This window comes from Dromiciops gliroides, chromosome 2, assembly GCF_019393635.1.
Source record: "Dromiciops gliroides isolate mDroGli1 chromosome 2, mDroGli1.pri, whole genome shotgun sequence".
In the NCBI taxonomy this organism is placed as follows: Eukaryota; Metazoa; Chordata; class Mammalia; order Microbiotheria; family Microbiotheriidae; genus Dromiciops; species Dromiciops gliroides.
The window spans coordinates 479,162,858-479,175,251 of NC_057862.1; the positions used below are offsets into that span (position 1 = coordinate 479,162,858).

The 12,394-nt window shown below is 37.7% G+C and overlaps 1 protein-coding gene across 1 annotated transcript in view; it reads left to right on the forward strand.

Moving 5' to 3' along the window:
• Positions 1 to 12,394, forward strand: part of LTBP1 (latent transforming growth factor beta binding protein 1) — a 481,244-nt gene that overhangs the window by 216,607 nt on the left and 252,243 nt on the right. Inside the window, 1 exon segment of the mRNA XM_043987916.1 lies at positions 3,020 to 3,187. Within this exon segment, the coding sequence (XP_043843851.1) occupies positions 3,020 to 3,187 (168 nt within the window).

The following is a 12,394-nucleotide window of genomic DNA, read 5'->3' on the forward strand; positions in this document are numbered from 1 at the left end:
CATTACTTGGTTCACAAGGTTTTTGTGCAGACATCAAATTGAACAGACATTAATTTGGCCCCGATATATGCTGGTCATAATGCTGGGGGTATGAAGACAAAAATGAAAGCCCTTGTCATCAAACACTGATTAGAAGGATACACAAATAATGAAATACAAAGTAATTTTGTGTGTGTGCACATGTATATACAAGCTTGTGTGCGTGGGTATTCAAGCTTTTGCACATGAGTATTCCAGGTAGAGAAAAAGGGAAAGCTTTCCGGAGGAGGTAGCTCCTGAATTGAGCCTTGAAGGGAGAGAAATACTCTTTAGAGGCCATAGAAGCAACATATGGAATTCTAATTTTGAGAAACTGGGCATTCCAGTTTGGCTGGAGCCTGAAGTACATAAAAGGGGTCATCTGAGATAATACTTGTTAAGTAGGCTGAAACTTGATATTGGAAGGCTTCAGCTGCCAAATGAAGAAATTTGTATTATATCCTAGGGGCAATAGGGAGCTACTGTGGGTTTTTGAGCAAGAGATCAGGAAGGTCAGAGCTCTGTGCTAGATTATTTTTTAGTAGTCATGTATGGGGTGGATAGGAAGGAGGGGAATGGAATCTGTCAACTTTAGAGTGCTGTATAAACATTATTATTACAGGGCACATAAAGGCCTGGCTGATCCCAAATGTCTCCCCAGTTGTCAACTGTGTGCCCACAATTCCCACCATTAGGGTGACCCCTTTGAATTAAGACATCTGTTGCCATTTTAGGTCCTGAGCCAAATTAGGATGCCTGAGAAAAGTTTATAATTGTTCTGAAGGTTTCTAAGAAAAAGACTTTATTCACAACCTCCTGGGTGAATATAGAATAGAATAGGGAGGCAGTATGGGCAGCTTCTTTAGTGAGGGAGGACTCCTAGAAAGTCAGCTTCAGGATTAGCTTCCTTTCCAGCCAGAGCCATGGCAGAGGTTGTTAAGCTGTAGCCTGTCAGAACAGCCCAAAGTTACCCCAACCCTCTTTGCTTAATACCTGGGTTTCTGGGGGAGTGAGGAATGAAGCTGCAGGGTAGGGCAGTTGGCCTGGAAGGCCACATACATGGCTTAATTATAAAGTCTTCTATTGTAGTTAGGAGACATTAGTTCTGTTTTCAAAGAGAGGTGCTAATTATTTTATTTCCTTTTTTAGTCTGTAGCACCATAAAGCATCATAAGTATCCAGTGTAAAGTCAGAACAGGAAAATGTTCAGTCTTTGACTTTGAGGTATTGTTTCTAGCAAGGTGGTGTCAAAATATGAATACTTACCAGTAGAGGTTACATTTTTGCCTATTAGCACCCAACATCAGTTAAGATTAATCACCAAATGAGATCAAGGCCTTGAAGATGATCATAAACAAAACATTTTACATTAGAATATAAATGGAGTATAGATATAGCCAGTCAACAGTCACTTATTAGGAGCTTCATAGTGCTGGGAAGACAACTACAAGGAAAAAGAAGGAAGGTCCTTTCCCTCAAAGAGTTAATATTCTAATGAAGGAAGACAACATGTAAAAAGATGATAAAAATGGGAGTGGGAAGGAAGGTACTCTGTGTGTGTGTGGGGGGGGTGGTGGTGGGAGATGATGAAGTCTATATTGTAGTCTGATGAGAAATGAACAGATGACTGGCTCTGGTGACTTCCTTAAATGGTGGCTGTGGGAGGAGTCATTCAATCAAAGGCCTACAGGAATTAAGCGTACTTCTGAGGTGTGAATACCAGGATGAAGTGATCTTCCAGGATGAAGGGTTTCTGGGGCATGGTGGTGAAGTCCGTGGTGGTGAAATATAGATGGTAAGGGGGAGGATGGAAATTTTGGATGTGGGAAGCGCAGATCTGACTTAGGTGGCCCACTTGGGGTCTTATATATTAATTCATGAAAGGATACTTAAAGGTAAGATCTATTGAAAACAGACTTTACTTGCCTTAGGAATTTGCTTAGGACTCATAACCCTGGCTGTCATAAATCTGACTTCTTTTGTAGAATTTAAACTCCTTGAGGACAGGGACTGTTAACATTCTTTTGTCCTTGTCTTGCCAATTCTTGACACATAGTATGCACAAGTGCTTCTTGAGGTTAACTCAACTGAATTCCTAGGGCTAAGGTTAGCAAATCTAAATTACTACCACATACCTGAAGGAATGTATAGACTGAATGAATGTTTATTGAAGTGAATAAATCACCCCAGCCAAGCACACCCTTTGCCAAGGACAATGTAATCTGAAATCTGTTGATGGGCACTTTATAGTATCTAGTTTTTAAAAAGGGAGCCATTTTCATATTCTGCCTAGAACTGTGAGAATTCCAAGGTAATGTTTTAACACAGAATAGCTCTCAGCACTTTGTCCTGACCTTCCTCCTGTTTAGATAGATGGAATTGATAGCCAAACAATCTGCCTAATGTCCAATGAAGAAATAACACCATAGACTTGTGAAAAAAAGAAATTGTGCCCGAGCAGCTGCGTCACAAGATTTGATCACTTCAGACCTGAGTGCCAGGAGATTTGAGACAGATGTTCTCAGACACGCCGCATGCCTAAAACATTTCCAGGGGTCGGGCTGCAAATAGTGACTTAATAACAGCAGAAACAGGAAAAGGCTTCAGGAGGACACAAGATTTTGTTCCACGCTAGGTGCATGGCCAACCTCTTTACGTTACATCTGCCTGTCAGAGTTGGCTATTTAATCTCTCATGCCCTGGGTATTGCTCTTTGTCTGCCTGTGAATAAAGTACAGCATTGTGATTACTAATCCCACTCTGGTGACTTGACTTCAAATGTGGTTTTGGAGTGCATCCCAGAGTTCTGTTTGCTAAGCTTCCTACTCCTGTTTCAGAGACACCACTGGATACGGAGCAGAGAACACTGAAGGCTTCCCTCCTTCCTTAAAAACCTGTCGGGGTTGCGTGCTCTTTTTTTTTTTTTAAACCTTCGAAGGAAATTTAATGGATACTAAGCTGATCTGTTTGTTTTTCTTTTTCTCTCTGCCTCCGCTCCCAGTGAGTAACCATACTGGCCGCATCAAGGTGGTCTTTACTCCAAGCATCTGTAAAGTGACCTGCACCAAGGGCAGTTGTCAGAATAACTGTGAGAAGGGGAATACCACCACTCTCATTAGTGAAAATGGGCATGCGGCGGACACTTTGACAGCCACAAACTTCCGAGTAGGTAAGTCACTCTGGAGTCCCAGCTGTCTTTAGTGTATAGATTTCTATGATTTCATGGCATTTGCACCTCCTCGCTACTGCCTCCTTGCATTAGAGGATCTTGGTAATAAGTAAGTACTAGCATATTGCTTTTAGGGAAACTTTTTTTAAAAAGTTTTTTGAACTGTTTTCAACAAGACGTTTTATTTCCTGGAGGAATGAAAGCTTAAAATATTGCCCAATGCTATTTGTCAGTGTGGTGATTGTGTGTGTGTGTGTGTGTGTGTGTGTGTGTGTGTGTGTGTGTGTGTGTTTGTGTGTGTTGGGATAGACAGAACAGACAGAATTTAGTTTTGGTTAGAAAAAAAGTGAAGGCTTGGATTGATCAGTTTAGAAATATTTCAGTCAGATATTGTACAGAGTTTGTTATATTCCACCCAAGGAATGTTTTGGGGAAAGGTTTAATAGATGACAGTGAAACTTAACTTCATCAAACTGTCCTTAAGGACAAATGCATGAAAAGTTCTGGGATTCTGAATTCTCATTCCAGAAAAGAATGCTATTTGATGTCTCGTCTTATGTTTCTATTTTGCATAGTCCACATTATGTTAAGAATTTAAATATGATGTGGAGCTCTTACTGAAGAGATTGATGCAATTGGTAGTATTGTCCATAAGAGAAAATGTGAAAAATAATAATCCCTTGGTAAGTGATAACTTTTGAGTTCCAACAAGTTGCCTAAGAACCATGGTGCCTACTAGGGGGGAAAACAGTTTTCTGTAAATTCAGAGAGAGAGGGGGAGAGCTAATCCTTAGTTTTGGGCTCACCAGACTACTGTCATCCTGTCTCTTTTTGTGAATCCTGCATATTTATCATAGGAAAACTTGATTTACCACATGTATTCATGTAATCACAGCTACCCACACCATCCTTCGGGTTACTGAGTAGAACTTATCTGAGTGATTATACATTCAATATGTCACATCTAACTTTTTGATGGCACAGTGTTGTTTAAGTCTTTGAGGAGAAAAAACAAAATCATTTTTCATCAGGATCACAGAGGTCTCTGCAAATTCATTCTTAGCTCTTCTGTTGCTTTTTTACTGTACTGCTGTGTTGTCTAAGCATGCTTCTTGGTAGTATAGATCTGGCGAAAGCAGGAATGTTTTTCAAGGTTCCTTTACATACTCCTTTGTAGGGCCAGTGTACTCATAAGTCATGAATCTCCTGTTTGTAGAATGGATATTCTTTTGAGTATCTTAAAAATGATGCAGTGCAGGTGGACCTTACAAATTATTCTAAATTAGGTAGACAGTATGGTCTAAGGGGTAGTGTGCCATCCTGGTGGGACTGGGGATTCCTAGACTCTGCCACCAACTATTTGCATGGTCTTGAACAAATCACTGAAAGTCTCTGGGCTTTAAGTTTCATTTTCTCTAAAAAAAGAAAGTATCGAACCAGATTTAGGGTCTCAGCTCTTAAATTATTTGTAGAATTTTTATGATAATATCAGTGAGGAAAGGTGTGGCTTTCCATTTGTTTGTTTTATTAATACCAAGGAAAGACAGTTGTGGATTTCATGCATTTTTCTCCCCATTATTTTATTTGGATTTCTTGCCTTCCACTCACAACTCTTTTTCCCTATTAGCAGCTGCTGCTTCTCTTCTTCCTCATTTTCCTTCTTCTTGACTTAATCATTGCTTTCTTTTATAACAAGAATGAAGAAGGAAGGAGGGAGAAGGTAGTAATTGGTTTTCTATTTGCTTTGAAATGAAATATTTGAAAACTTTGAGAAACAGTGGAAGTGTACTTGTTAAGGCTTGTAATATACCTTCCCTTCTGGCTTTTCCCCAGATATTTAGAAACAATATACCTTTAGCATTTTAAAAAACATGCTGAATAAAGCAAGTTAAAAATAGCAAGTCACAAAGAACTTTTATCAAAAAGGGCCTAGAATCGTGTTAGAAAAGGCATGGTAATAAATAGTTTTATCCATTCAGATTTGAGAACTATTTTACTTTTATGTATACATGTATGCATGCATTTTTATTTGTCTCCTCTGTATATTTTTGTTTAAACATTTTATAGATTTCAGAGACAGATCTGGAGATGATTCTAAAATATAAAAATATAAAATGTAATTTTTAGACATCTTATGTTTTTGGTTTTTACCAACAAATAGAATTTGATATGCAAAGAACAGGTTGTAGGGCTTATGTACCATCTTATAGTTATGCTACTAGTAGCTTTTCTAATTCATAACTTTCCTGTATGCACTATTTGATTTATGTATATTATTAAGATGATCGCTTTAAAAGCTTCTGAAAATGTATCTAATATGTATCTGGGAAACTTCACGGCCTGAGAAATTCAGAGTCAGTAGATAACTTGTCATGTATTTTATTTGAGCTTCTGTAAAAAAGAGACATGGTCAGTATAACAAGTCCAGGTGATATTGGGAGAATAACAATAATAATAGTAATAGCTTATCTTTATGTCACACTTGAAAGTTTTCAAAGTACTTTCATCACAATGTTTCCATAATGTAGTCTTAAGTTTTATTTTAAGTTTCATTCTAATTTTACAAATGGGGAAACTGAGGCCAAAAGACATGATTTGCACAAGGTCAAGAAATCCAGTGGTAGAGCTGACCTACCATACAAGTGAAATTAATTATAGTTTATTAGCCACATAACTCCTTGGTTGGCTGGAGTCTACTAATAAGACTCAGGAATTTATGTGAAAAAGACTGTAGGAGATATGTGGGATGGATTTTTGTTATGACACCTTAGCTGATCTGTGATGACTTCGAGACCAAATGACAATAAAATGGGAGAGACCAAGTCTGCTGCCATGCAAGCATCAGCATGGTACTTTTGTGACTGGTTCCTCTCATTATATTTTGATTTTCCTGAGGGAATCAGTGGAAGAAATAATACTGATTTCTTGTGACCTTTATTATTTTCTATTGTATATAGTTCTCAGTGTTTGCATTATAATGCACTACTATACTCTAAGCTAAAGGAGGGTGGGGACCATATTTTAAACTTTTTCTCTTTCCCCAAGTATCTTGTACACAATTGACAATAATTAATAAAAAAGAAATGAATGAACTCAGGTTAAATGAGAATGAATAAAATAACATGGTTAGGGTTTCAAGCTTCTCAAAAATGTGAGGTATAAATACAAAGTATTTTTATAGGGTTGTTATAATATCTATTTTTTAACTATTAACTCTACTTCATTATTCATCTCAATCCCTTCCCTCCCTCTTTCTCTTTCCCTCCCTTTTCTTCTTTCTCCCCCTCTGTCTTTCTCTCTTCTTCTCTCCCTCCCTTTCCTTCTCTTTTGTTTTCTCTTACCTCTCTCCCCCTTATCTCACCTTTCTTTCTCCATTCCTGTCTCTTTTCCTCTCCCTTTTTATATCTTTCTCCTTCCATCCCTCTTTCCTCTCCTTGTCTTTTCTCCTTTTCTCTTTCCACCTCTCTCCAACTGTTTCTCCTCTCTCCCTCTCTTCTTTCCCTCTTGCCTTCTCTCCTTTTTCTCTCCATATTTGTCATGACTCTTCTTATCTGTGACAGTTTGTGGTCTGGCTCTTGGGACTATTTTTCCTTAAATGGGAATTTTCAAGGACTGACAGCCTAAGTGTTACTTTTCTAATAAATTTTTCTGATTTCTTAGGGATTTAAGGAACTGATCTTCTGTTTCTTTAGTTTTTACACAGTCTTATGTTTCCTAAAGAATTACTGTATAAAGTATCTAGCATTGTATGAATAATTAAACAAATATAATTAATAAGGATATTTTTTCTTCCAATTATAGTAGTGATAGAAATATGCAAAAAATATCTACAAGGAATACTTTATTTGGCAATCATTCTTGGAAGGAATTAATGATCACCAAAGTAATGTGTTGAGTTCATCTGGCACCCTTTAAGCCTACCACTTCTACTCCAACCTTTTCTCATTCATCTTGATACCTTTTCCTTGTGAGTTTTGGACAGTTACAAATATGATTATTCTACTTTTTCAGATGAAGAAGTCAGGACTTTAAGAGGCTAAATGGGTAGTTTTGAATATTATGTGACAGCCATTGCCTCAATTTTAGCTTTCTAAGTCCTTGTGTACTCTTTACCAGGTTTACTATCTCCTGTGTAAATTCCACAAAACTGACTTAATACATCAGGCTTTATTACAAATAAAACAGTTTAACATTGCTATATCCAACAAGTAAACAGCTTTTTCATTCTCATAGCTATTTCATATAATGGGCAAAGAAAATTATATACCAAGAAATTTTTTGAGAGTCAGTGTGGTGCAATGTGAAGGGTCCTGGCTTTGGAGTAAAACTATCTGGCTTCCATTTCTGATTTTTGTCCTTTCCTACCCAGGTGACCTTGGGCAAGTCAACCTTCTGGCCTGTTTCCTCAACTGTCAAATGAGGGGTGAAATTAGCATAATTCTTTAGGTTACAGAAACACAGAACGTTAGAGATGGAAGGGACCTTATCAGCTATCATGTCTGAAAAGGAATTTCTTTTACAACATACATAAGAAGAAGTCATTCAGCTTTTTCTTGTGAATATCCAGTTAGGGGGGCAGAGGCAAGATGGCAGAGAGAAGCCAGGAAGTTGCCTGAGCTCTCCTGAGTTTCCCGTAGAAACATTAAATCAAACCTCTAAATGGATTCTGAAACTACAAATCCTATAAGAAGACAGAAGGATGCAGTCTTCCAACTTGAGATAATTTAGAAGACTTAAGGAAAGGTCTGTCTCTCTTGGGCAAAAGAGGAGCACAGCGCAGTGCAGCTCAGCACAGCAAGTCAGCAGGTGGCTCTTGGCCAGAGCGCAGAGAATATCCAGTGAGAAGAAATCCATTGCCCATTCCACTTATGGTCAGGTCTAATTGTTAGGAAGTTTTTCATGACATCAAACCAAAATGTGCTTCTTTGCAACATCTATGCACTGGGTTCGCCTGGTTCTTCCCTCTGGAGCCAAAATTACACATCTATTCTCCTTATTCCACATGACATCACTTTGGATTCTTGATCATGGTTATTGCATCGCTTCTGAGTCTTCTCACTTCTATACTAAACATGTCTAGTTCCTTCAACAGATTCTCATATGACATAGACCCAAAGCTCTTCATCATCCTGGCTTCTTTTGTTTGCTCTGTAGTTTATCAGTGCCCTTCCTAAACTATAGTGTTCCGAATGGAATATAGTATACATTTTCCTCTTGACATATTATACAAAGCTCATAGGATCATAGACTCTGAGATGGAAGGGACCCCAGAGGCCTACTAGTCCAACCATGTCATTTTATAGACCAACAATCTTAGCCCCAGAGGGATTGAGTGACTTGTCCAATACCTTTCAGGTAGTATTAGAGGCAGACTTTGATTCCAGGTCCTCAGCCTCCAGAGGCAGGGTTCTTCTCTACCTTCCTCCACAGCTGCCTCCTGTTAGCTCCTGTCACTTGATGAGGCCTTGCTGACATGGTGAAAGTAGTTGTTTTTTGGAGTGGGCCGTGGAAGAATCTGCCATAGAACCTAAATAGTCAAACAGTTCATCTTTAGCAAACTCCATGGCTTTCTAATTGCTTAATAAGTATCCTTGCTATAGGGAAATTTATTTATTTATTGATCGATTGATTGATTGCACTCTGGAGAAACCTTGTAAAGCTGGTATTAGCATGGAGAGGACTTTCTAAGACAGCTTTGTAACCTTGATTGTTATGGGTCTTTTTGACAGGTAGTTAGGTTAGGGCAAATCACTTAATGTCATAATTGTTTTTAGAACTGGAGTAGTAGGGTACAGAGGATGAAGCAAAGACATTCAACAAAGCTCTATGGTATTCTATTAAGAACTAGAGTTTCTAGGCAGTAGCTTTAAGTTATTAAAGGCATCTGTGGAATCCCCTTTCTTCATTGTACATTAAGATTGGTCTCATCTATTTGGGATGAAATTTTTATGCTTAAAAAACTCAGAGGGTTATTGATGATCTCTCAATATTTCTTATATTCTTTAATATATGAATGTATAGTGTGGGCCAAAAGTCACAATGGGATCTGATGTTTTAATAACTTTTGGAAAATACTTTTTCTTTATTTTTCACACATATTAATTTCCTATATATATACTATATATGATGCTATGATATTGTAAATTAAAAAGAAAAAAATAAAGGAGTAATTAAATCTTAATGACTTTTGGCCCACCTCGTAGAATGTACTTTATAATCTTCATTAGAATGCAGAGAGGGGAGCTAGATGGTGCAGTAGATAGGGTGCTGGGCTTGGAGTCAAGAAGACTCATCTTCCTGAGTTCAAATCTGATCTCAGATACTTACCAGTTGTGTAACCCTAGACAAGTCACTTAATCCTGTTTGCCTCAGTGTCTCCTCTGTAAAATGAGCTAGAGAAGGAAATAGCAAACCCCTTGAATATCTTTGCCAAGAAAACCCCAAATGGGGTCACAAAGTCAGACATGACTGAAATGAGTGAACAACAATAACAAAGAATGGAGACTATTTCATTTGCATGCTAAATATTAAGTCATGATACAAATGCATATTTATAACCTGTTGACCTCAGCATTATCGCTTCTTCTTCTTCTTCTTCTTCTTTTTTTTTTTTGGCAGGGCAATGAGGGTTAAGTGACTCGCCCAGGGTCACACAGCTAGTAAGTATCAAGTGTCTACGAGTCTGGATTTGAACTCAGGTCCTCCTGAATTCAGGGCTGGTGCTTTATCCACTGCACCACCTAGCTGCCCCTATCACTTCTTCTTTTTTTTTTTTTTTTTGGTGAGGCAATTGGGGTTAAGTGACTTGCCTAGGGTCACACAGCTATTAGGTGTCAAGTGTCTGAGGTCAAATTTGAACTCAGGTCCTCCTGAATCCAGGGCCAGTGCTCTATCCACTGTGCCACCTAGCTGCCCCCACTCCAATCACTTTTTAACAGAATAAATGTCATTAAGAGGAAAATCTACCACCCAAACAGCCTATACAGTGCTTGGGCACCTGACCCCAGGGATATATAGCAAAAGTATTTCTCAGAATGATGGACTGAAAGGGGACTAGCTCCTTGTAAAATTTTCCATGAGGACCTGGATTTTCAAGTTATGTCATGACATAACTTTTCCTTGCCTTTACTTAACTGTTTCACCTGCCTGGAGTATTATCCTGCTTTCTTCCTGCTTAATACAGATATCCCCATCCACACTGACTTTTCCCTTCTTTTAGTTTAGGGCAATAATAAGAGATGACATGTTTATCGAACTTGGAGTTTTAGAAATTGTTCTTTTGGTACTCCCAATACTCTTACTACAAGTAGTACTATCCTTGTTTTACAAATGAGAAACTGAAGTTCAGAGAGATTATTAAATAAATGACTATTCTTTGTTTACAAAAGTAGGGTCAATTAGGGTCAGAGGTATAATTCAAACCCAAGTCTCTCCTCACTTCAAGTGTATGGTAGTATACCATGTTTCATTATTCTCTATTAGATGTATTCATATTATCTCCTCAAAAAGACTATAGTTTCCCAGGTTGGGACCATGTTTTCTTTTGCCCTACATTGCTGAGCCTACTTATCAGAAAATAGTAGGAATTCACTTAAAAACAAAACAACAACAGCAATAATAACTGACATTTGTATAGTGATTGAAGATTTGCAAAGCATATGTTATTTGAGTTTCACCATAACTTTGCACAGCAGTTACAAATTGGTATTATTAGCTCCATTTTATTGATGACGAAACTGAAGCTCAGTTTCCCAGTGATGAATTTAAAGAATGCCTCTGTTTTTTTCTGGTAAACAATCAAGAGTATGCCCCATCTTAATTATAAGGATTTTTATTTAGTTTGGTGTTTAGGGGATTTTTTCTTAGTGTCTTGGACATGATTTAATAATCATAATAACTGCCATTTCTTTAATACCTTGCATCCATAATCTCCTTTAATCTTAACCCCAATATGATACATGTACTATTGGTAATAACCTCATTTTGTAGAAGAGGAAACTAAGGTTCAGAGTAGGTAAGTGACTTTTCCTCCAGTCATACTTAAAATTTCAAAGGTGGGATTCAAACTTAGGCCTTCCTAATTACAAGTCCTATGCAATTTCTTCCACATCCATTGATCTCTTTCCTTATAAGCTGCAGTCATCATATTGGGTTGCCATACTAAATTTATAGTGGCTATACAGGGTCGCTTAAAAGAAATAGCACAACTAACTCTTTTTTGACTCACCCCAGAACTTCTTGCCACCAGTCACAAATGATTGTTTACATACTCATGTTTGTGCTTGCCCTGGGTGTGCAGATTTAGACTGTGCTGAGTATAATTCTAAGTATCAGCCTTGTACAGAAGGTATCATATGGCACGAATGATGTGGTACAACCACACCCTCTTTGCCTTGGAACATTCCCTTTTTTGAGGGATTCACTTGCTTACACATGAAGCCCATGCATATTGCCAACTCTGCTGGCAAGGATGTGAACATTAAAACAGCATAAGAATTTTTGGGATCAGAAGCTATAGTCAGGAGGAAAAATGACTATATTGAATTGATTTTTGAATGTCTTCAGTGATATACAATGATGTGATTTAGTCTTATTTTATGAAGTATATTTGATGCTACTAGAAGTCAGCTTTCTGTAGTATTCATGAAACTAGTGGTGATGTTGCAGAAATAGTTTCATAAATGTTGCGTGGACTGGGGATATGGATTTAAAAATAAAATACCAGAAATATATTTATTTGGCACAGTACTTAAAATGCCCTATGGTTTTATCAGTGTAAGTACATAAATTAAAACTTTTATGGATAATGCTTCATGAATTCCTGTAGCAGAGCTAAAAAAAGAAATAAATTCATTTGGTAGCCATCCTCTTTGTGACAAACTTCTCTGAACAGATCCACACACCCTCCTTCCTCTGCCCCACTGAAAAAACCAAGCCAAAACAGAAAACAAACAAAAAAACCTTTTAAACTTTTTGTACTTTTTAAATTTACCTCTCTTTGTATGTGTTGTTTCTTCCAGTTGAATATAATGTAATCTCAGTGAGGATAGGGGCTGTTTTGCTTTGTCTTGATATCCCAAACTGGCACATAGTCAGTGCTTAATAAATAGTTATTGAAAGAACAAATGAATGAATAATATTGAAAGGTTTCCATTTGTAGAACCTGCCCGTACTGCCTTGGCATTGAAGTTGAAAACCCAAGGTCAC